Source organism: Phalangium opilio, unplaced genomic scaffold (assembly GCF_054372755.1).
Source record: "Phalangium opilio isolate 3A_F unplaced genomic scaffold, DU_Popi_V2 ptg000013l_1, whole genome shotgun sequence".
Classification (NCBI taxonomy): domain Eukaryota; kingdom Metazoa; phylum Arthropoda; class Arachnida; order Opiliones; family Phalangiidae; genus Phalangium; species Phalangium opilio.
Window position 1 is genome coordinate 6,900,300 of NW_028324148.1, and position 25,341 is coordinate 6,925,640.

At 37.7% G+C, this 25,341-nt stretch overlaps 2 protein-coding genes and 1 long non-coding RNA gene across 3 annotated transcripts; 1 reads left to right on the top strand and 2 right to left on the bottom strand.

Annotated features, from left to right (window-relative positions):
• Positions 1-536: 536 nt before the first annotated feature.
• On the bottom strand, positions 537-4,012 carry LOC149708736 (uncharacterized). The gene is made up of 9 exons (XM_089863857.1): positions 3,980-4,012; positions 3,810-3,879; positions 3,640-3,766; positions 3,436-3,502; positions 3,218-3,373; positions 2,721-2,871; positions 2,443-2,657; positions 1,731-2,222; positions 537-644 (listed from the first exon to the last, which is right to left on the bottom strand). The coding sequence occupies exons 1-9, from the start codon at positions 4,010-4,012 to the stop codon at positions 537-539; spliced, it is 1,419 nt and encodes a 472-aa protein (XP_089719983.1).
• Positions 4,013-4,564: 552 nt separating this feature from the next.
• LOC149708737 (uncharacterized) lies at positions 4,565-18,516 on the top strand. The gene is made up of 3 exons (XR_016381168.1): positions 4,565-7,235; positions 9,389-18,065; positions 18,164-18,516. It is a non-coding gene; the product is annotated as an uncharacterized LOC149708737 (long non-coding RNA).
• Positions 17,631-19,769, bottom strand: LOC149708738 (glutamate receptor ionotropic, kainate 1-like). Its single transcript, XM_089864264.1, has 7 exons — positions 19,625-19,769; positions 19,421-19,487; positions 19,203-19,358; positions 18,719-18,869; positions 18,441-18,655; positions 17,939-18,222; positions 17,631-17,881 (listed from the first exon to the last, which is right to left on the bottom strand). Exons 1-7 carry the CDS (start codon positions 19,663-19,665, stop codon positions 17,659-17,661), a joined length of 1,137 nt encoding a protein of 378 aa, XP_089720390.1. The 5' UTR covers positions 19,666-19,769; the 3' UTR covers positions 17,631-17,658.
• Positions 19,770-25,341: the final 5,572 nt, after the last annotated feature.

Here is a 25,341-nt window from a genome sequence, read left to right on the forward strand (position 1 = left end):
TCGCCGGCCACGCAACTGGTCCTCCTCGTCCAATCCACCTCAAAGGAAATGTAGCGTCGAGATGTTCTCGAACCATACGCCTGAAGTGTGGTGGCGCCCTGTCGTGCATAAACTACATGTCACGTAGCAATGCTAACGGTATGTCCTCAAGTAGTTGCGGTAAAGTCTCTCTAAAAAACTCGACATATGCCTCGCCAGTAAGTCTGGGTGGTAGAAAATGAGAACCTAATAAATGTGAGCCGACAATTCCGCACCACACATTTAAACTAAATTGAACTTGGTGACTCCTAACAGTTGTTGCATGTGGGTTTATCTGACGCCATTCATGGTAATTGTGATAGTTCAAAATACCATCGCGGGAGAAAGATGCCTCATCGGTAACTAAAAGAGCGCGTGGGAATAGATGATCTTCAACTCTAGACACAATTAAACCATCGGCAAAAGTCTAGGCGTGTAGTATAATCTGCAGGGTTAAGATATTGCACCTTCTGGATGTGATACGGGTGAAACTGATGCCCTTTTAGAATTATCCATACTTAGACGTGATTGACGCCTAACTTTCGTCCAACTTGTCTGGTACTAGTTGATGGGTCATCCTCGAACATGGTAAGAACGTCTTGTTCGAACAGCGCAATTGCGTGAACCTTTGGTGGAAGACCCCGCCATTGGGAGGCTAGAAGTTTCTCTTAACCCTAGCCGATCGCTGCATATGTCTTAACCTTTAGGATGATGATGGACTGGTGTCCATGTGGGATGGACAAAATACCAGATGATGGTGGTGTTTAGAAGCCAGTGTGTACAGACTGGTGACCATGTGGGATGGGCAAAAGACCAGATAATGGTGGTGTTTAGAGGCCAGTAAGTACAGACTGGTGTCCAGTCTGGGATGGACAAAAGACCAGGTAATGGTGGTGTTTATAGACCAGTAAGTATAGACTGGTGTCCAGTCTGGGATGAACAAAAGACCAGAGGATGGTAGTGTTAGACAGACAATAGAATAACAGCCAGTGTAAGTGGAATACAATTTTTAAAATTTCCGTGAACTGTAAATGCGGTCCGGAAGTTGAGAACACGTTTGCTCCGATTTGCTAACTGCGAACGCGGTCCCCTGGGGTGTAAAAACAAAGAGACATACAGACAGACACGTCGAAATTAGAGCTTCTCCGTGACATACGTCACTCGGAGAGGAAAAAATTATTGAATAATGTGATCTCTATCCCTACCCGTTACTCACTCGACCTAGTATGGATAATCACAGTTTTCGGAGGAGAATTATTTAAGCAATGATGGTGCAGCAGTTTCAAGTTTTGTCTCGAATTAACAAAACCGATAATATAGGTCTATGGAAGTATTACAGAAAGAATAATAAGTTTTCTAATATTGTCTTTAGAATAGAAAAAGTTTAGTTTCTCGATCATCAGCCAACGGATCTTGTCTTTAACCTTTTCCAATGTTTGTTTGCCAAGAAAGCTTTAAATATTAGTTTATTCATCAGTTTCAAAGACCTTATTTCCATTTTAAAACTACACCTTTAATAATATACTAATAACGTACACAAAATTATAGACAATAAGAAGGCGAAAAAGAAATAAATGTCAAACTGTCACGTTCTAGTAACTTAGTAAATTAATTCAATGACATCTTTATTCTTTTCAAGTTTACACAAAAGGTTTCATAATGATTTCCAAAAAACTAATGAAGGATGCGAATGAAAGGCCAACTACAATTACCGTTAGGGCCATTTGTGTGTCTAGCACTGTCAAGGTTTCGAAACAGGAATTGACCGCGTACTGATCTGATTGCGGCGTAGCGTAAAAATCCCCAACGTTCCATATTCGTTCTAAAACCGTAATCTGAGAAGTCTCGAAGAATCGTGTCATCCTGGTAAAATAACAAATTTTATTTATGTAAAATATACACTTTCGTGTTAGAACTTGCTTCAGATTGACTTGTCTCAGGAGATGACCTGGCGCGTGCTTATTAACGGTAAACACGACTGGTCTCGTCATGTATTTTTGACTTCCGACATAATAACTTCTCTCAATGACTGTTTTACTGAAGTAATGTAAGTATTGCGCCATATTAGTTAAGTCGGTCAATATTACTTCACCATCATTAATTTGCTCAAACATTTTCCTCTCGAATCTTTTATATTCCCAATAGCCACCTTGAGCCATGATACGATCATCCAAAGCTTTCATTAGTGGATCACTAATCCGACTCTAAATGAATGTTTTTATTAATAAGTTATTATGAAAGGAGGAAAAACGTCTGGGATTGAATAAATCATGGTAGATTAAGAACGAATTTATAGTTAGAAAAGGTAAGAGGTACTTCTATGTCTTTTGAAGTACCCGTGGAGTGAACTTTGGTTATTTTTCATTCACCAAATACACTTTAGAAAACATGATGTATAAATGTGAACGCATTTTTTTACATTACCTCAATAAACTCATTATCGAAAGAGCCGTCAAGGGCAATGATTTTCAAATTTGGGTTTTGAGCAATATCCGAAAAAGTGTTGATGTAGATTCGTTTAGTCACTGCATATTTCGAGTTTAAATTTCCACCCAAAGCCAAAATCAACACAAGTGCAGACAACTGGTAGAAACCGAAAACTACTCTTTGATTGACAAAATTAGGAATTAACGATGTTCCTTCGAGAAAAAAAGCATTAAAATTTCATTTAAAATATAAACCATTAATTAATTAACCTCTACCTTGGGACAATAATATAGAAGCATATGCCCAAAAAAAGGATGAAAATGTTACCGAATGCCGTGCAGACTTTAATGTCCGATTCAAAAACTGGTAGGATGAGTAACCGAAGATGGTAACACACGAAAAGCTCACCAAGATAAAAATCCAAATCTACAAGTGCAAAAACTTTGGGTGTTCTGATTGTTTTTCAACATTTTCTTTTCTGCAGCAGAACTTAAGAATTATCAATAGTGCATTTATTTCCCTTAACTTATATTGGCATGATGAGAGGACTTTCATTGAATCACCTTATTTATTAGTAATGTGTTAAATTTTGTGAGTGTGTTTTAACTGCACCATCTTAGCACATTCGTACTGACAAATACGGTGTTTTACAGATGTTTTAAAAGTATTATTATTTGCGATCCTATACTGTGTATTAGCCCGCATTAACAGATCTCTAAGCTGAATTGAATAAAACATCTTTGATGTTGCTGAAATAGCAAAAACTTTATACCTCCTTGGAAAATCCGAATGAGTATTCCATTTGCGGCGTGGGTTTTGGGGTTCGAGATATAATGCCATGTTCGGCAATTAAAAAGGGGCTCGTTATGCTGAAATTGTTGAAAATATTCCATTCCGGTTTAATATTCTGAATTAAAATGTCTGAGGTCTGAAAAAAAAGAGTTTTTTCCAAATACTTCTCCACTGATACTTCGTGAAAGCAAAAGTTACATTGTCGAGCAAGACGTCATATTTCATAACTCCGATCTCCTTGTCAGTACCAGCCACGTATTCTAGCCTAAAGATGTAGCCCCAAGATCATATCTTTTTTAATTAGTGTTTAGCATTAGAATAAAATGCACATTTAAACTACCCTAAACTTTCCCAGTAATTGGTTCTATTTTTCTAGAAACTTTAGAAACAAGCAATAATTACTTAGCTTTTAGTCTGGTGAAAACGAAACCAAATACGTCCACAGCTAAAGATTTTCCAAATGGAAGTTTTGTCCGCTGTTTCACCCATTCATCGTAGAATGTATTCTGTACAGGAAAGTAATAATAACCTATCGATAAATACCACGTCAATCATTTAGTATTTAGAAAGACCAATTATGGTTGTAGCTTTTGTGAAGTATTTTTTAGCGGCAATGTCGTTATAATATATTAATAATTTGAACTTAGAAAAATATTTATTATAAAAGATTAAAATTTTATGTCACCAAAACGGGCCCCCACCAAAATCTAAATAATAAATATGGGAAAAAGAGACTTTTCACCACAAAGATAGGGTACAGTACAATAGGGACCATTATTTTGAAACTAGGAACCGGAGCCTCCGAAATGAACTAGGCCCATGCATGTCAAATTTTATGAGGGGAAATATCCAGTTTGTTAAGGAAAATATTTTCACCATGTATGTGTACGAGATGGCGCTTATATTACCGTTGTGACAGGGGTCAGTCATAAAATTTTTATGATAGAGCAAAGTTTCATCCTAAAATTAACGTAAATGTTTTTGGGGCTATTCACTTTTTATTGAATCTTTCGGTTAGATTGTATTGATGACAACAAAATAAATTATTTCAATTAAAATAATTCAGTAAGAGTAATAAAAACGTATACTTACAATCCGCGACCTTGGCTCAAATACTTAAGCAGTCGATAGGGTCACGGGGTTGAACTTTGTTTATTTTACGGTAATATAAGCGCCCCCCAACGTAAAACCACGGCGAACTAAATTGGTTAAAAAAATATTCTCGCTTCGCGACACGCATGGGCCTAGTTCATTTCGGAGGCTCCGTAGGAACCAAATTACAAAATTATCATTATTATGGACCCTATTGTACTGTACCCTATTTTTGAGGTGAAAAGTCCGTTTTTCCCCTATTTATTCTTTAAAATTTGGCGACACAAAACTTTAATATGCAAGGAATATTCTGTTACAAGGCACGCATACATCTCTGAATCACCCTGTATAATAATATCTTAAACTGATAAGTTTCAAGTATTGGGCGAAGTTAAAGGAAAAGGTAGTTAACATAACATTAAAAGAACGGCCTTTATCTAAATATAATAGGAAAAATACTAAAATTAAATAAATGATCCCTTTTTATAAATTTTTTTGCATTTAATTAGTCATAAAAGCGAGGACTAGTGTAACGTCATTGGTTTAGTGTCGTCTTGTAAACCGAACCTCTTACCCCTATGGGATTGCTTGAATTCTCACAGGCTGAGAGAGGTAAGGGCAAAGTAGGCTCGCTTTTGCAGACATCGATACACCAATGGCGGTGCAGTAGTCCTCGTTTTTAAGACTAATTAAACGCTAATTATTTTGTAATAAGAGGTCATTTATAATTTTTAATATTTTTCGTTTTATATTTAGAAAAAGGCCGTTATTGTAAGGTATAATATTATGTCACTCATGCTTTTCCTTTAAGACAATTATATTCCTCTTTTTAACACACCCTTTCGACGAGTCTAAGAAGGAAAGGCGCGGGGGTAAAACTCTGCCTTCCATCTCGCTTTTTAGAGCCTGCGCTGTAGGCGTTTTGGATCTGAGAGTGCGCAAACACGGCACTGGAGCAACCCCCTTGTATCTCCCGATACTAAGGGTTGCCTACCCCTCTTTTCCCGTCGAAAGGGTGAATCTTATTATTTTGGATTTTGGGGATAATTCCTCTAAAAAAAAAGGCCGTTTTCACCAAAAATGTGAAAGAGCGCGAGCTGGTGTAGACCAAAACATGTTAAAAATGCATTAATAGCAAGCTTTCAAATTTTCTTAGACTTTGTTGTCTTTGTGAAAACGTTCATCTATCTATCTTCTATCTACATCCATATAAATCAAAGTCCTGACTGACTGACTGATAATCAACGCCCAGCCCAAACCGCTTGCCCTAGAAGGCTGAAAATTTGCAGGAACGTTACTCATAAGTAGTAGGCGCGTACTGAGAAAGAGTTTTGTAATCCGCCGCCATCTTAAAAAATGGCACCCAGAAATGTAAAAATTCTTATCTTTGCAACAAAGTCCGCGCTTTACAACCGATTTCAAAAATATTTAGTACACTGGTTTCCTTTAACCAGAGGTGGATTAGGGGAAGTTATGAACGAGCCATAGGGCTCACTGTGGGGGCATTTTATTTACGAGAGAGAGGAAGAGGAACGGCTGGGAGGGTTAAAATTCCTCCCCTCTATCAACGGAGTAAGATTAAGGTCTCTACCTGGTGGATGTTAAGAGAAGTAACACGGGAAATTGAGTAAATGGCCTCCGAAGTTAAGCTTGAAAACTCTTCGCGACCTATTATGAGTATTAACAGCTCTAAAAGTTATGAAGAAGTATCAACTCAATGTAATTTTTATTTAATGATCAAACAAAATATGAGAAATAAGTCTGTAGGTTGTAACATAGATAAAAAAACCGACAAAAAGTAACGAAAAATCGGAAAAGATAGCTAAGCCTTTGCCGCGCTTTAAATCAGTTTCAACCCAGTGCTTGACTTTAACAAACCCCGTCACAATACCACCAAAGAAATCGGATGTTAAACGGAAAGGTATTTACCCTGCTTTGGAACTTAAAAGTTGGGCCACCAACGCTACTCTAGTTTCAGAGGAAGTCACAAAATAGCTGAGATCTTTTTTTAATTGTTCTATTAACTTCTTAATAATGGGAAAGTCCGCGCCTCCCGACGATTGTTCCATTTCTAACTATAAACGACTCTTGACTGAGTAAGCCTTGTACATCATACACTAAAGCAGACGCTATTTTCAATCCGTTAGGTGGCGATATCGTTACCCTGCTATCCTCGCGAATTCTCTCTCATTTTTGGGGGGGGGGGGCTTAAAAATAAAGGGTAGCTCTATGTTCCCCCATCGCTTTTATAAAGCATTTGCCCATCCAGAAATTCGGCCTCTTTCGTAACTTCCCCTAATCCACCTCTGCTTTAAACTATAGACGGGCTGAATGGTCTTTTGGGTTCGATTTGTTGCCATCATTTCAATTGGCGGCCAAAAACTTAAAAACCTTTTTTTATGGAATAATGTCCGCGTGAAAGTAATAAAAACTGTCCCGACGGGCTGACGGGCAACGCCGAGTGCCTTCGCTCCTAGAATGCTACAAAAATATTAGTCAGCAGTAAAATCTACCCTTCTTTATATCATTTTGATGGAAGTTCTTATTTCACGCGAGCGACGCCGCGGGTAACAGCTAGTTTCTATTATATAAATTAAGCCTAACGTCTTTAACAAATTTGTTAACTATACAATTTTAGAAATTTTGGTCGACAACACAAACGCCTTCAATTGAAGAAAAAAAATTGGCATCGAAAAACCTCTCCGGAGCTGTCCAAAACCAAGCCTTTTTTTCGTATTGACCACCACTTTCCGTAAAAATTTGCGGCACGCGGATTTTTTTGCGTTTCAGTCCAATGAAAACCAGCCTTTAGACGGACGAGTTTTCGTTACTTTTTTACGGAAAAAGTTGTTCTAGATATCTTTCCCTGACAAACGACTAGATAAAGATTTCCTCTACGGTTTTAGGTAAATATGGCAATTTAATTAAAGGGTCAAGTGCCTATTTTAGGGTAGATTAAGGACCTTGCAGGAAAAGGACTTTTAGAGACCTGGTTTGAGCCGTACAAAAGTGCTGTATTTTCGTAAATGATTGCAAAATAACTTGTACTGTACTTGGGGTGTTCTTTTTGTTTATTCCCATTGCGCAAAATTCCATTAGACCGAACCCCGCCAATGTTGTTAACGAATTTAGCCAAACCGCGGGTTTGGTATTTACAATTCAAACGACGCTATTTGTCGAATTAAGCGACCCAAAAAATGCTATGTGGTTTAATTTCTATTAAATGAAAGCGTTTTAAATACATTTTTACTGCCTTGGAAACGCCACTATTTGACGACTATGCAACAAGAGGATAATAAACAAGATGGCTCCAGTGAGCCAATATTAAAATTTTGCGCGGCTACACGGTTGGCAACTGTTTTTCCGGCGAACCTTGAATGTTAATTCAACATAGTCTAATAATTGTTTTACGTTAGGATAGGTTTAGGTATTTGAACTGTAATAGTATTAAGCCTGACTAAGTTTTCTTATTTAAACCCCTATAGTTTTAGGTTATGTTAAGTTTGATTATTTGAACCCCAACAGTACTAGGTCAGGTTACGTTTTGTTAAATAAACCCCAAAAGTATTAGGTCAGGTCAGGTTAGGTTTTATTTTTAAACCCAATTTTTTTAGGTAAGGGTAGGTTAGCGTATGATGATCTTGTTGTATGGTAATCTGGAGGGATAAAAATTCTTCAAAACTCGACTCGAGCACTGCTTTTTCCCAAATAGCAGCCGCTTTTTCTAAAACGGCAGCTTTGAACCACGAAGCTGTTTTGTATCATGGTTGCTATTTTGGAACAGCTGATACCAGATACATACGGGAAGCGCTAATATGAGCCGACCCCATAATAGCGGTTTCCCGAAAACGCAGTTTTCCCGTTACGACAGCTCCCTACACAGCGGTTCTCGTAAACTCGGTGTACCGTTGCAAGAGTCCCCTAAAGACCATAATAACCAGAATCAGAAAGAGATAGTAGTTTGTGATTGCGTAGGTTGGATTATTTGAAGTCAAATATTCCTAGATCAGGAAAGGTTAACTTGATGAGGTTGAATTTGGTTATTTGAAAGCGCAATAGTATTATGTTAGGTAGGGCTAGGTTATGATGTACTTGATAGGTAAGGTTAAGTTTGGATGTAATTCATAGGTAAGGTTTTGCGGCACGTAATAAGTAAGGTTAAATTTGGTTGTACCTGACAAGTAAGGTTAGGGTTGGTTGTACTTGAGAAATTATGATTTTTTAGATATTTTATAGATAAGGAAAACTGTGGTATTTTCAAAACTTAAGTTAAAAACTGCTATTTTCCAAAACCACAAACGCTATATCTAAATCCGCAACCGCTATTTTAAAACTGCAGTTTTGAATTGAAACAGGGAATTGGTATTACACGCTACACCCGCAAAAACAACGTTAGTTTTATAAAAAGCGCTTTTCCCAAGCCCTTAGTGATGTGGTCCGTTAATTTTTAGTTTTTTTGGCAGTTTCCTACTTTGCTAGTATGCTTTCTTATTATGAACTATGGCACTTCTTTTATTTTAAGATATACCAGAATCTTTTCGAAAAAGTTTTATCTCACCGCACTCGAAGTGATACGAAGAGTTCCTTCCATAGCGATATTCAAATTTCAAACATACGGAATTTTGGCTTTCCTCTCTTATAAACGGAGTTAAAAGCATTTATCGACTTATCTTTGAACACCGAAACTCGATTACGTGTTTTACCTCTCCTAGTGGCATGTCGCGGAGAGGTTTAGTGTTACGATCGTGCATGCGTGTCTGAGTGTGTGTCTGTTCGCAGTTTCCAAATCGGGACAAAGGTGTTCGCTAATTCCGGACCGCTATTACAGTTCGCCAAATTCTTGAAAACTGTATTTCACAATGTTAGCTACTTTGAATTCAATTTTCAGGCTTACTATAGCCACTATTTCTTTATCTTTCTAGTTTGTCGTCCTTTCCACAAAAAGACCAATCTGTACTTATTTAGTAGTAACACCCCCGTCTTCTGGTTATTGTTATTCAACAAAGACACTAATATGAAATTATTGGTTTCTAACACCACCTTCTTCTGGTCTTTTTAGCATCCCAATGGCGGAACCACACACTTAAATTTATTCAAGGATCTGTTGAGATAAGTGACAACCTAGTTCTTATACCGCTTCTTCTCCTTGGTTAATACTCCCTGCTATTTTTGCTTATTATTTTCTTTTTCACAATGTTAAACGAAATCTTTTTAAATAAGTTTTGGAATTTCAATGCTTTACCTTCTTTACTAGTTTTATATCTATAAACCTCGGTTTTTATTCTATAATCCAAGAATATCTTTATTTATTAAATTTTGAAATGTGTATTTACATATTAATTAAGCTAACTTTAATTTCATCTAGAGATAAATCAGCTATGGTTTTGACAAATTTTAACAATCATGCTAGGAATTTAAGAATATCGTTGAGGTAGAAAGAAGAAAATGTTTAAGTGGTAACCTTGTTTTGAATATTGCTTTAATAATTCATTAATTTAAACTTCTTCAGTTGCTAATCAATAAAGAGCAGTAATTTAATATCTAGGTAATTAAGACTAAAGTTAGTCCTCCTCTTGAATCGGAGAGGTAGACTTTTGGTTTTTCCCAACTTGTTTCTTCTGAAAGGTCAACTTCTAACAATCGTTTGGAAAATTTAGTAATACTGTGAGTAACATCAAATAACTTTAAACGCTATTAAATCAAGACGACCCAAGGGCTGGGCTCGTAATAGTAGCCACATCGTTATCTTTTTAATTATGACATAAATAAAAAGAAAATGAATTGAAAGATCCCAAAGATACAAATTCAGAAGTGTCCGACCCCACAAAAAAGAGGGTTTTGCACCTCCTATCCCTGACCATTTAGAGATAAACTGAAGAATAAAAACTCGTATGTTTAATCAAGTCTCTATGGCTCAGTGATTCAGTATATTATTACTGCGCTAATGACCTAGGCTCCATTCCCGGGTACGATCTGAAAACATTTTAATTACAATAATGTATCTAACCGAGCTCAGTTAACCCTATGGGTGGTTTAAGGTAGTATCGAGTTACTTTTAAGCTAAAAAATAACGATAACGAAAGCGAAAACCCCGACCACAACTACTACTACTACTATTTCTTGGATCAAACTAAGAGCCTGTCGTGGTGGCTAAAAATTAAAGGCGGAAAGCGTGAAATACAATCGAGGAGTAATCGTTTATAAGTTAAACTAAACAAAAACGAATTTTGTCTACGTTGTAAGAACAGATTAACATAATCATTAGGTTAATAATATACTTAATTGTATTTTTGTACCCAAACCCCTTCCTATCAAGAAAAGTTGAAAATATACAAGATAAATATCGAAGAGTAATCGTTTTAAAGTTGAATTAAACAAAAGCGAATTTTGTCTACGTTGTATGAATATACTAACCTTATAATTAGGTTATTAATAAACTTAATTGTATTTTAGTACCAAAACTCTTTTGTATACATACCAACGACTGGTAATTAAGCTAGATTACCGAAGACTGGTAATTGAGCTAGATTACCGGCGACTGGTAATTGAGCTAGATTACCGGTGATTGGTAATTGAGCTAGATTACCGGTGACTGGTATTTGAGCTAGATTACCGGCGACTGGTAATTAAGCTAGACTTTCGACGACTGATAACTAAGCTAGATTAACGAGTCAACGACGACTGGTATTGAAGCTAGATTACCGATGGATGCGCAACGCTCTAAGACGTTTTTCTCTCCAATGGGTTCTAAACAAATTTAATTAATATTAAGACTGAAGTAACTGATATTAATAACAAGTTGGGAAACCAAAATAAACCTCTCCGAGCCGAGACGAATTTACTTTCTAAACACAGGTCCACCAGCCAATGAGAAAAACCGGAAATACATAGTTCCAATTGGCGAAATATTTCCAAGGTCTTTAGCAAAGGCTTAAGCGTTTAACAACTTCCTTTGTATCCTCAATAATTCTAATGAGGACCTAAAATGTATCACTGAAGGGTGTATTTAACTTTCGGCTCACTCTGAAGCGTTAACACCTCCTATAAGAGGAGGCAAAACAAGGTCATTTCTAGTTTAAATCTAGGGTATCTTATTTCACAGACCCAATCGTTTCACCACTCGTGGATAGATGAAGAATTAACATCCATATTATCTAATAAATATAAAAAATGCCTTTAAACTATATATAAATGTAGTAAAGCTGAATTAAAAAGTAAACACCAAATTTGAAATGTTAATATCAAAAGATGTTCTTGGAATATTAAGATGAAACAGAGCTTTATAGCTACACAACTACGTAAAGAATCGTAATGCCGAAAAATATTTAAAATATTTCCATTTAATATTCTGCAAAAAGGAAATGTTATCGTTTTGTAAGAGATCTTATCATCCTACTCGCTTTATATTAACTTTGATGTGCGTGTAGTGTTTCGATTCGGATGCAATCTTCATTACTCGTTCTATATAAACTCTCACTTGTGTCATTACATAGAAATAAGTTTATCTTAAATAATTAATCAAATATAAATGATATAAATTATTTTAATCGCCAGTAAATAACTTGAAAAATAGTTAAATCGTTTAAAATAAAGTTGTTCCTATTATCTTTCGAAACTTTGCTAATATTGACGTTTAAAGTGAAGGGTACCCCTCTTGCCCGCTTTCTTCAAATTTTGGGGTATATATACGATTCCTTTCCATTATAATAATAGATAAAAACGCATTCGCGTGAACCGATGGTGGAAGCCCTGCCATTGGGAGGCTAGACGTTTCTCCTAACCCTAGCTGATCGCCGCGTATATCTTAAAACCAAACGATAACGATGGAGAAGAAGCCGGTATGGACAAAGACCTGAAGATGGTGGTGTTAATGTGGGATTGACGAAGAACAGAAGATAGTGGTGCTTACGGCCAGCAAGTACAGGCTAGTGTCCATGTGGGATGGACAAAGACTGGCAGATTGTGGTCCTTAGAAGCCAGTTAGTAAAGACTGGTCTTGGCAGATGAATGGCCAAATTGCCGTGAACCGCGAACAGGGTTCCGGAAATCGGGTATTTGTTTGCTCCGATTTGTAAACTGCGAACGCCGTCACGTGAGGTCTGACAGACACACAGACAGACACGTCCAGTTTAATACCTCTCCGTGACGTCATCGTCACTCGGAGAGGTAAAAAAGTAGGAAATTAATTGCCTGAAGTGACAGATATTAAAATTTTCACATTTGGAAACATCAATTATTTGAAAAAATTCTAATCTTAGTTTTTTTCACCAAATTTTCATTTCCTCAAAGTATTTTTCAACAGTATTCTTTAGTGTTTTGCTCTCAATAGTAATGGCACCTTCAATAGTTTTTTAAGGGATGCAAGCTTGATACTAGGGTTTACTTTCTAATACTAATATTTGCTTTTAGGAGATTCTAATACTAAGATATCTGAAAAACTTCAGCTTGCTGAGTTTAAATATTTTATTTTAAAATTGGAAATGTTACGAAGCTATCAGCTATCAACGATTTTCTCTCCATTTTATTCTCCTTATAGGGCTGAATTCTCAACCTAATTGTAAATTTTTGAGAGCAAATAAAATGCAAACGCGTACAATTTTTAAAGGGATAGGATCAATCTTTTGACTACTAATGGAAAGTTTTCATTTTTAAAATCAGATAGAACCTAAAATTACGGTTTCAAATATACAGGGTGTTTCTGATAAGCATGTCATAAATTAAAGGGTGTGTTCTTTGGGCCAAACTTAGTGAAAAGTGTCAAAGTACGTGGGATCTACAACGCTTAGTTTCGGATGTACGGGCCCCCAAACATTGACCCCAAAAACGTGAAAAATGTCACAAATGTGGAGTAAGACATATCAGCTTGCTCATCTTGTTTAGACAATTACAATACCCTCCCATCTTAGAATTCTAATGAGCCATTTTCTAGCAGAAGCGTATTATTAAAGGTAGAATTGTGCAAGGACTGGAAAATAACAGTCGGTTCAAAGTGACAAACAAAGAAGAGTTTCCAGTTAATGTATCATTTATTCGTACATGTACAAAGTTAGCAGCAGTTTTAGAGGTATTGTTCAAAATGCCCACCATTAGCATTAATGCAAACATATGCCCGTCTAACGAACGATTCTTGGACATGTTGAAAGATGCCTGGTGTGTTTCGGATTGTTTCACACCCTTCAAGTATTCGTTGTCGCAAGTCGTCCACTTCACGGACTTCACTCTTGTACACCAAGTCCTTGAAGTGACCCCAAAGGTATAAATCACACGGATTGAAATCGGGAGATCTCAGCGGCCACGCAACTGGTCCTCCTAGTCCAATCCACCTCAGAGGAAATGTAGCGACGAGATGTTCTCGAGCCATACGGGTGAAGTGTGGTGGTGCCCCGACGTGCATGAACCACATGTCACGTAGCAATGCTAACGGTATGTCCTCAAGTAGTTGCGGTAAAGTCTCTCTTAAAACCTCGAGATATGCCTCGCCATTTAGTCTGGGTGGTTGAAAATGAGGCCCTAATAAATGTGAGCCGACAATTCCGCACCACACATTTAAACTAAATTGAACTTGGTGACTCCTAACAGTTGTTGCATGTGGGTTTATCTGACGCCATTCATGGTAGTTGTAATAGTTCAAAATACCATCACGGGAGAAAGATGCCTCATCGGTAACTAAAAGAGCGCGTGGGAATAGATGATCTTCAACTCTAGCCACAAACCACCGGCAAAAGTCTAGGCGTCTAGTATAATCTGCAGGGTTAAGATATTGCACCTTCTGAATGTGATACGGGTGAAACTGATGCCCTTTTAGAATTCTCCATACTAAGACGTGATTGACACCTAACTGTCGTCCAACTTGTCTGGTACTAGTTGATTTGTCAACCTCGAACATGGTAAGAACGTCTTGTTCGATGTTCTCGATGCCTTCTTGAAGATCTCGTTCCCGATCATTTCGTGGTTGTAGAGTCTCTCACAGTCGCGATGGGTAGCTCCAGTTTTACCATTCAAGCACTAGCGGTGGACAACATCAGTCATGATTTATTACTAGGCTTAGAATTTTGCTATCGCCACGGAGTGGACCTTAACTTTCGCAGTCGCACCATCTCTGTGGGAAGTGAGACCTTCCCCTTACGAGATACAATCTTCAATCATTACTACAGTACAACTTGCGCTCTACGTTTGATACTACCATACCACCATTTTGCGGGGTTCCACTGGAGGTTACAATACCAAAACTGTCGGACACTCTCCTGATTGAAACCTCTGACAATACTTTTGAACGGTTCGGGCTTTTGATTTGCAAAACCCTCACCCGATTCCAGAACGGACATGCGGTCATTAGGGTTGCGAATCCAAATAACCGGCCTATCGTTTTCCCTCCGAACGCCCGTGTCGCTTCTGCCCATGAAATGCTGGAAATCCAGCTGTTAACTACCGCAGCAAACCATAGTCCAGAAGGTTCGATACCCGAAAACCTAGACTTTGGGGACCATCTCTCGCCAACTGAGCTGGAACAATTAAAATGCCTTCTTCAGAAACACGCGTCGGTATTCTCTCAACACGAAAACGACCTTGGGCGCACGTCTCTGGTTACCCATCAAATACATTCGGGTGATGCCGCACCCGTCCGCTCACAACCATATCGTAAATCATTTAAAGAACGAGAAATTCTACAGAAAGAGGTGGAAAAGCTACTGAAAGCTGATATCATTCGACAATCATGCAGTCCATGGGGTCCGCCTGTCATCCTGGTGAAAAACGTGACTGCTCCTGGCGTTTTTGCGTCGACTGGCTTAAACTCAAAAAGTCACAAAAAAAAGATGTGCATCCACTCCCCGCATCGATGATACTCTTGATCGCCTCTCGGGGCCAGCTACTTTCTAGTTGAACTATCGGAGGCCGACAAAGAAAAAACGGCTTTCGTGAAATCGGACGGCCAATTTGAATTCAATGTAATGTAACTCATTTAATTAAATACTGTCTCTTTACTGGTGTAACAATGTATTCACTTTATACTATGAAAATAGGAATTATTATGGTTTTGTAGGTTTTCTTTACACAAGGCGAAATGCTAACGCGGTGCATTAGTGTAACAACGGGGACTGACACACACAGACAAACACACCCACTGCTGTTTAGCTCTTTCTGTATTAATTTTGAGTTGAGAAACCTGATTATCTTAAATACTAAAATAAATATAATTAATATTAAATATTTTCTTCGTTAATTGTTCGCCTTATTGAGCGTTACATCGTTTTGATAAAGAACAATTAAACATTCTTGAGAGGCTTGACTAATATTGCCGTTTGAAATGAAGGATACGCCTGTTGTTTCGCCCTACTCAAAATGGTAGTATAAAAAGGTTTCAAATCTTAGCTATAAAAAAAGAACAGCGCAATTGCGTGAACCTTTGGTGGAAGACCCCGCCATTGGGAGGCTAGAAGTTTCTCTTAACCCTAGCCGATCGCTGCATATGTCTTAACCTTAAGGATGATGATGGACTGGTGTCCATGTGGGATGGACAAAAGACCAGATGATGGTGGTGTATAGAAGCCAATAAGTACAGACTGGTGTACTTGTGGGACGGACAAAAGACCAGATGATGATGGTGTTTAGTAACCAGTAGGTACGGACTGGTGTCCATGTGGGATGGACAAAAGACCAGATAATGGTGGTGTTTAGAGGCTAGTGAGTACAGACTGGTGGCCATGTGGGATGGACAAAAGACCAGGTAATGGTGGTGTTTATAGACCAGTAAGTATAGACCGGTGTCCAGTCTGGGAAGGACAAAAGACCAGAGGATGGTAGTGTTAGACATACAATAGAATAACAGCCAGTGTAAGTGGAATACTATTTTTCAAATTTCCGTGAACTGTAAATGCGGTCCGGAAATTGAGAACACGTTTGCTCCGATTTGCAAACTGCGAACGCGGTCCCCTGGGGTGTAAAAACAGAGAGACATACAGACAGACATGTCGAAATTAGAGCTTCTCCGTGACACACGTCACTCGGAGAGGAAACAATTATTGAATAATGTGATCTCAATCCTTACCCGTTACTCACTCGACCTAGAATGGATAATCACAGTTTTCGGAGGAGAATTATTTAAGCAATGATGGTGCAGCAGTTTCAAGTTTTGTCTCGAATTCACAAAACCGATAATATAGGCCTATGGAAGTATTACAGAAAGAATAATAAGTTTTCAAATATTGTCTTTAGAATAGAAAAAGTTAAGTTTCTCGATCATCAGCCAACGGATCTTGTATTCAGTGGCGTCGCTAGGCCTTTTTTGGGGGGCTATAGCTCCCCCAAATTCCAAACTTAGCCCCCCCAAAATAATCCGTAAACCCTACCAAAAAATTGCTGTTTGCAACCAAAAATTCTGTAGCAATATATAAATAATTTTCAATATCAAACAGTAAAATTTTGAAGAAAAAACAAATGGAGACAAGTAAAATGTTTCATGTTCTTTCGAAGGGAGTCCCAATAGTGTGGACTAAAAGCTAACCAAAACTAAAAATAAACCTAAGACGAGTGAAAATCCTTCATAATCGGTTCCGTAGTCCTTATCAATAAAAGGTTGTACATTTTTAGAATACGAATAATTTCACGTTGACACAAATTTACGGATAGTTTTAAAGGTCTACACATTTTCCAAAGAACCCATTATGCAATTTTTAACCACATCGTAGTATACAATAGGCTCTTAGTTTGACCCGAGCCGTAGTAGTACTGGCCGGGGTTTTCGCTTTCGTTATCGTCAGATTTTAGCTTAAATGGAACCAATAGTGGTAGCTGAGCTCAGTTAGAGATTTTATTTTAATTAAAAAAATTTTCACACCGCACCCGGGAATTGAACCCGGCTGGCTGGCGCAGCAGTAAGACACGCTACCACTGTGGGGTCGGACACTTCTGATTTTTTGTTTAGGGTCTTTGAATTTTTTTTCTTTTTATTTATGTGCTAATTAAATAGATAACGATGTTGCTACTTTTAAGTCCCAGCCCTTGGGCCATCTTGTTTATATTAAGTTCTTATAATAACTATAAAATAGTTTGCCCAGATTTAACCCCCCCCCCCCAAATTTCAAACCCTAGCGACGCTACTGCTTGTCTTTAAATTTTTTCAATGTTTGTTTGCCAAGAAAGCTTTAAATATTAGTTTATTCATCAGTTTCAAAGACCTTATTTCCATTTTAAAACTACACCTTTAATAATATACTAATAACGTACACAAAATTATAGACAATAAGAAGGCGAAAAAGAAATAAATGTTCAAACTGTCACGTTCTAGTAACTTAGTAAATTAATTCAATGACATCTTTATTCTTTTCAAGTTTACACAAAAGGTTTCATAATGATTTCCAAAAAACTAATGAAGGATGCGAATGAAAGGCCAACTACAATTACCGTTAGGGCCATTTGTGTGTCTAGCACTGTCAAGGTTTCGAAACAGGAATTGACCGCGTACTGATCTGATTGCGGCGTAGCGTAAAAATCCCCAACGTTCCATATTCGTTCTAAAACCGTAATCTGAGAAGTCTCGAAGAATCGTGTCAACCTGGTAAAATAACAAATTTTATTTATGTAAAATATACACTTTCGTGTTAGAACTTGCTTCAGATTGACTTGTCTCAGGAGATGACCTGGCGCGTGCTTATTAACGGTAAACACGACTGGTCTCGTCATGTATTTTTGACTTCCGACATAATAACTTCTCTCAACGACTGTTTTACTGAAGTAATGTAAGTATTGCGCCATATTAGTTAAGTCGGTCAATATTACTTCACCATCATTAATTTGCTCAAACATTTTCCTCTCGAATCTTTTATATTCCCAATAGCCACCTTTAGTCATGATACGATCATCCAGAGCTTTCATTAGTGGATCACTAATCCGACTCTAAATGAATGTTTTTATTAATAAGTTATTATGAAAGGAGGAAAAACGTCTGGGATTGAACAAATCATGGTAGATTAAGAACGAATTTATAGTTAGAAAAGGTAAGAGGTACTTCTATGTCTTTTGAAGTACACGTGGAGTGAACTTTGGTTATTTTTCATTCACCAAATACACTTTAGAACATGATGTATAAATGTGAACGCATTTTTTTACATTACCTTAATAAACTCATTATCGAAAGAGCCGTCAAGGGCAATGATTTTCAAATTTGGGTTTTGAGCAATATCCGAAAAAGTGTTGATATATATTCGTTTAGTCACAGCATATTTCGAGTTTAAATTTCCACCCAAAGCCAAAATCAAGACAAGTACAGACAACTGGTAGAAACCGAAAACTACTCTTTGATTGACAAAATTAGGAATTAACGATGTTCCTTCGAGAAAAAAAGCATTAAAATTTCATTTAAAATATAAACCATTAATTAGTTAACCTCTACCTTGGGACAATAATGTAGAAGCATATGCCCAAAAAAATGACCAAAATGTTTTCGAATGCCGTGCAGACTTTAATGTCCGATTCAAAAACTGGTAGGATGAGTAACCGAAGATGGTAACACACGAAAAGCTCAACAAGATAAAAATCCAAATCTATAAGTGCAAAAACTTTGGGTGTTCTGATTGTTTTTCAACATTTTCTTTTCTGCAGCAGAACTTAGTGCATTTATTTCCCTTAACTTATATTAGCATGATGAGAGGACTTTCATTGAATCACCTTATTCATTAGTAATGTGTTAAATGTTGTGAGAGTATGTTAACTACACCATCTTAGCACATTGTACTGACAAATACGGTGTTTTACAGATGTTTTAAAAGTATTATTATTTTGCGATCTTATACTGTGTATTAGCCCGCATTAACAGATCTCTAAGCTGAATTGAATAAAACATCTTTGATGTTGCTGAAATAGCAAAAACTTTATACCTCCTTGGAAAATCCGAATGAGTATTCCATTTGCGGCGTGGGTTTTGGGGTTCGAGATATAATGCCATGTTCGGCAATTAAGAAGGGGCTCGTTATGCTGAAATTGTTGAAAATATTCCATTCCGGTTTAATATTCTGAATTAAAATGTCTGACGTCTGAAAATAAAGAGTTTTTTCCAAATACTTCTCCACTGATACTTCGTGAAAGCACAAGTTACATTGTCGAGCAAGACGTCATATTTCATAACTCCGATCTCCTTGTCAGTACCAGCCACGTATTCTAGCCTAAAGATGTAGCCCCAAGATCATATCTTTTTTAATTAGTGCTTATAATTAGAATAAAATGCACATTTACACTACCCTAAACTTTCCCAGTAATTGGTTCTATTTTTCTAGAAACTTTAGAAACAAGCAACAATTACTTAGCTTTTAGTCTGGTGAAAACGAAACCAAATACGTCCATAGCTAAAGATTTTCCAAGTGGAAGTTTTGTCCGCTGTTTCACCCATTCATCATAGAATTTATTCTGTACAGGAAAGTAATAATAACCTATCGATAAATACCACGTCGATCATTTCGTATTTAGGAAGACCAATTATGGTTGTAGCTTTTGTGAAGTATTTTTTGGCGGCAATGTCGTTATAATATATTAATAATTTGAACTAAGAAAAATATTTATTATAAATGATTAAAATTTTATGTGACCAAAATCTAAATAATAATTATGGGGAAAAGGGAATTTTTAGCACAAAAACGGGGTACAGTACAATAGGGACCATAATTTTGAAAGTAGGAACCAAAAAGAGGTCATTTGTAAAACTAAATTGCAAAATTATCATTATCATGGACCCTATTGTACTGTACCCTATTTTTGAGGTGAAAAGTCCGTTTTTCCCCTATTTATTCTTTAGATTTTGGTGGGGGCCGTTTTAGAGACAGAAAACTTTAATTTGCAAGGAATCTACTGTTACAAGGAACGCATACATCTCTGAATCACCCTGCATAAAAATATCTTAAACTGTAAGTTTCAAAGTATTGAGCGAAGTTAAAGGATAAGGTAGTTAATATAACATTATATCTTAAAAGAACGGCCTTTTTTCTAAATATAATAGGAATAATACAAAAATTAAATAAATGATCCCTTTATATAAAATTATTAGTATTTAATTAGTCATAAAAGCGAGGACTAGTGTACCGCCATGGGTTTAGTGGCGTCTTGTAAACCGAACCTCTTACCCCTATGGGATTGCCTGAATTCTCACAGGCTGAGAGAGGTAAGGGTAAAGTAGGTTCGCTTTTGCAGACGTCGATACACCAATTGCGGTGCAGTAGTCCTCGTTTTTAAGGCTAATTAAACGCTAATTATTTTGTAATAAGAGGTCATTTATAATTTTTAATATTTTTCGTTTTATATTTAGAAAAAGGCCGTTATTGTAAGGTATAATATTATGTAACTCATGCTTTTCCTTTAAGACAATTATATTCCTCTTTTTAACACACCCTTTCGACGAGTCTAAGAGGGAAAGGCGCGGGGGTAAAACTCTGCCTTCCATCTCGCTTTTTATCGCCTGCGCTGTAGGCGTTTTGGATCTGAGAGTGCGCAAACACGGCACTGGAGCAACCCCCTTGTATCTCCCGATACTAAGGGTTGCCTACCCCTCTTTTCCCGTCGAAAGGGTGTATCATTATTATTTTGGATTTTGGGGATAATTCCTCTAAAAAAAGGCCGTTTTCACCAAAAATTTGAAAGAGCGCGAGCTCGTGTAGACCAAAGCATGTTAAAAATGCATTAATAGCAAGCTTTCAATTTTCTTAGACTGTTGTCTTTGTGAAAACGTTCATCTATCTATCTTCTATCTATATCAGAAGTTTATAACTTCTTATCCTGGGAAGTATTGGACTCTAACCATATCCGGAACCATCTCTGTAAGACAACTTCTTATTAGGTCCGATCACCGCGCCACCTACGGCACTTCTCTCATTTTGAGCTGGCAGGTTGATTTGCGCACCAGCAGCGGGAAAGTAACGAAACTTTAAGGTGTGTCCTGTGGTTTGAGTTAACGAATCAGAAACGGTGACAAGAACAGCTGTTAATAGAGTTTGTTAGAAATTCCGGTTAAACTAGTGTGGGGTCCTAGGCCCACGGATTGTAATGGATTTTCATAGAGTTCTAGACAGACGGCTTTTCAACGATTGGCGCTGAAGAAGTTTTGAACACGCCCCACAGTTTGAGTGCCACAGCCTCTCGGCGTGGGATTTTTTTCAGTAGATTAGAGAGTTTTACTAGTGGGGAGGAAACTTTCGACCCTCTTTTACGATTGCCATAGGCAATTTTGACTAGCAGGGATGGATACTATATAAAGCCTTAGTGTCCAATACTTCCCAGGATAAGAAGTCATTAACTTCTGTCTCTATCTATATAAATCAAAGTCCTGACTGACTAATATTCAACGCCCATCCCAAACCGCTTGCCCTAGAAAGCTGAAAATTTGCAGGAACGTTACTCATAAGTAGTAGGCGCGTACTGAGAAAGATTTTTCCAATCCGCCGCCATCTTAAAAAATGGCGCCCAGAAATGTAAAAAAATCTTCTCTATGCAACAAAATCCGCGCTTTTCAACCGATTTCAAAAATATTTATTACACTTGTTTCCTTTAACCTATAGACGGGCTGAGTGCACTTTTGGGTTCGATTTGTTGCCATCATTTTAAATGGCGGCCAAAAACCTAAAAACCCTTTTTTATGGAATAATGTCCGCGTGAAAAGTAATAAAAAATGTTCCGACGGGCTGACGGGCAACGCCGAGTGCCTTTGCTCCTAGAGTGCTACAAAAATATTAGTCAGCAGTAAAATCTACCCTTCTTTATATCATTTTGATGGAAGTTCTTATTTCACGCTAGCGACGCCGCGGGTAACATCTAGTTTCTATTATATAAATTAAGCCTAACGTCTTTAACAAATTCGTTAACTATACAATTTTAGAAATTTAGGTCGACAACACAAACGCCTTCAATTGAAGAAAAAAAATGGCATCTGAAAACCTCTCCGGAGCTGTCCAAAACCAAGCCTATTACGTCACGCATTCGTCGCTTCGTATTGACCACCACTTTCCTTCCCGTAAAAATTTGTGGCACGCGGATTTTCTTGCGTTTCAGTCCAATGAAAACCAGCCTTTAGACTAACGAGTTCTCGTTACTTCTTTACGGAAACAGTTGTTCTAGATATCTTTCCCTGACAAACGACTAAATAAATTATTTCTTCTACGCTTTTAGGTAAATATGGCAATTTAACTAAAGGGCCAAATTCCCATTTTAGGGTAGATTAAGGACCTTGCAGGAAAAGGACTTTTAAAGACCTGGTTTGAGCCGTACAAAAGTGCTGTATTTTCGTAAATGATTGCAAAATAACTTGTACCAGAAGGGGATAATAGAAGAAGGATGACACTCTGTATCCTCTTAATGCTTTAGTTATGTAACGTCATTCTTCCCAGGCTCACCCTTTTAGTTTGCTTTCCCGCTCATCAAACTACAAATGGGCATCGCACCGTAAGGTGAGTTCTATAATTGTTTGGCACTAAATCCCCAGAAATCATCCCACAAACCTCGTCTTGACGTGGGACAAAAATGCACAAGTGCGTCTTGCCAAATATTTAAACGCTAATAGAGTAATGATGAGGGAACTATTTATCGCGTATGTGATTCGTTTTAGTAGCCTTGCTCTAAATGTTTCAATGTTGGGAAGAGTGTCGTTACGCTTACCTCGCTTTGTGGTACACTTCTCTCGAAGAGAAATATTATATACTTCTGCTTGTACTTGGGGTGTTCTTTTTGGTTCATTCCCATTGCGCAGAATTCCATTAGACCGAATCCCGCCAATGTTTTTAATGAATTTAGCCCAACCGCGGGTTTGGTATTTACAATTCAAACTACGCTTTTTGTCGAATTAAGCGACCCCAAAAATGCTATGTAGTTTTATTTCTATTAATGTCGTTTTTGAATAAAAAAGTTTTAAATATATTTTCACTGCCTTGGAAACGCCACTATAAGCCACGTTCACACTTACATGGGAAACCGGTTCGAAGCGACTCAAATCGCTTCCAAAGTTAGGTGTGAACAAAACTGATACTCGAGAAGCTAATTACAAAGCGGCTTTGGAAGCTAGTTTGTAGTTTTCAGGGATATTTCACCTGGGGTGAGACTAGTATTAAGTGTATTTTCTCCGGCCTTAGCAGACAACACCAACGAAATGATAAGCAGACAGCACTAACAGAATCGTCTTAGAGTGTAAACCAGGGTGGGAAATAAGGATTTTTTTTAAACTGGACATTGGGCCAGCGACCCCTCTGGCCTGGAATAAATAAACTGGTCCATGACCACTGACCAGGGCGCGTCGTCTGCTAAATTGAAGAAGTGGATAATTAAAATATATTAGCTAATGTCTGGACTCTGGAAACCCTTGAATTTTCTTAGTGGTCCTGTGGACCACTGACCCCCCTCCGATTTAATTTTTAAACTGGTCCAGGCAATTTTTAAACTGGTCATTTGCCCTGTGCCACCGCCTTATTTCCCACGCTGGTGTGAACCTAGGCAATTGAAATCGCTCCGAACTACCATTAAAGAGTGTTTCAAAACTGGTTGGGCAGACGAGTTTTCAACCGGTTCCCGTGCAAGTGTGAACATAGCATATTTGACGAATATGCAACAAGAGGATAATAAACAAGATGGCTCCAGTGAGCCAATATTAAAATTTTGCGCGGCTACACGGTTGGCAACTGTTTTTCCGGCGAACCTTGAATGTTAATTCCACATAGTCTAATAATTGTTTTACGTTAGTTTTAGGTCATGTTAAGTTTGATTATTTGAACCCCAACAGTACTAGGTCAGGTTTAATTTTTTGTTAAATAAACCTCAAAAATATTAGGTCAGGTTAGGTTTTATTTTTAAACCCAATTTTTTTAGGTAAGGGTAGGTAAACTGGAGGGTTAAAAATTGTTCAAAACTGGACTCAAGCGCTGCTTTTTCCCAAATAGCAGCCGCTCTTTCTAAAACGGCAGCTTTGAACCACGAAGCTGTTTTGTATCATGGTTGCTATTTTGGAACAGCTGATACCAGATACATACGGGAAGCGCTAATATGAGCCGACCCCATAATAGCGGTTTCCCGAAAACGCAATTTTCCCGTTACGACAGTTCCCTAGACAGCGGTTCTCGTAAACTCGGTGTACCGTTACAAGAGTCCCCTAAAGACCATAATAACCAGAATGAGATAAAGATAGTAGTCTATGATGGTGTAGGTTGGATTATTTGAAGCCAAATATTTCTAGGTTAACTTGATTAGGTTAAATTTGGTTATTTGAAAGCGCAATAGTATTATGTTAGGTAGGGCTAGATTAAGATGTACTTGACAGATATGGTTTGGTTGTATTTGATGGGTAAGGTTAAGTTTGGTTGTAATTGATAGATAAGGTTTTGTGGCACTTGATAAGTAAGGATAAATTTGGCTGTACTTGACAGGTAAGGTTAGGTTTGGTTGTACTTGATAGGTAAGGTTAGGCTATTGGTTGAGAGGTTATGATTGTTTTGATATTGCATAGATAAGGAAAACTGTGGTATTAAGATTTGTTCAAAGCTTAAGTCAAAACAACAAACGCTGTCTAAATTAATCCGCAACCGCTATTTTTAAAACTGCAGTTTTGAATTGAAACCGGGAACTGGTATTACACGCTACACCCGCGAAAACAACGTTAGTTTTATAAAAAGCGCTTTTCGCCAAGCCACTGCCTTCTCTAAAACTAGGCCTGGAAATGTACAACAGAAATATTTTTTATTTGACATTTTGAATTTGCGCTTAGTAACCGTTAGATGGCTCTTTTCTGGGGAGAATTTTCGCGATGATGAAAGTGAATTCGTACTGCGCAGTCTCGCATGACGTCACGTCTTTCGCTTATGGCGGACCAGGGTGGGAAATAAGGTTTTTTTAAACTGGACTAAATAACCTGGTCCATTTCACAATGACCATTGACCAGGGCACGCCGTCTGCTAAACTAGAGAAGTGGATAATTAAACTATTAGAGTTAATGTTTGGACTCTAGTTACCCTTGAATTATCTTAGTGGTCCCGAGGACCATTGACCCCCTCCGTC

Coding starts and splice junctions, on each gene's coding strand:
- LOC149708736 (XM_089863857.1), bottom strand. CDS start 4,012: ATGGTCCCTATTGTACTGTACCCTATCTTTGTG. Junction 3,374..3,435: donor ATGACGTCTTGCTCGACAAT/GTAACTTTTGCT, acceptor CTTTTTTTTCAG/ACCTCAGACATTTTAATTCA. Junction 2,223..2,442: donor TCGATAATGAGTTTATTGAG/GTAATGTAAAAA, acceptor ACATTCATTTAG/AGTCGGATTAGTGATCCACT.
- LOC149708738 (XM_089864264.1), bottom strand. CDS start 19,665: ATGGACGTATTTGGTTTCGTTTTCACCAGACTAAAAGCTAA. Junction 18,870..19,202: donor CATTCGGATTTTCCAAGGAG/GTATAAAGTTTT, acceptor TTGCACTTATAG/ATTTGGATTTTTATCTTGTT. Junction 17,882..17,938: donor CTGAGACAAGTCAATCTGAA/GCAAGTTCTAAC, acceptor TTATTTTACCAG/GTTGACACGATTCTTCGAGA.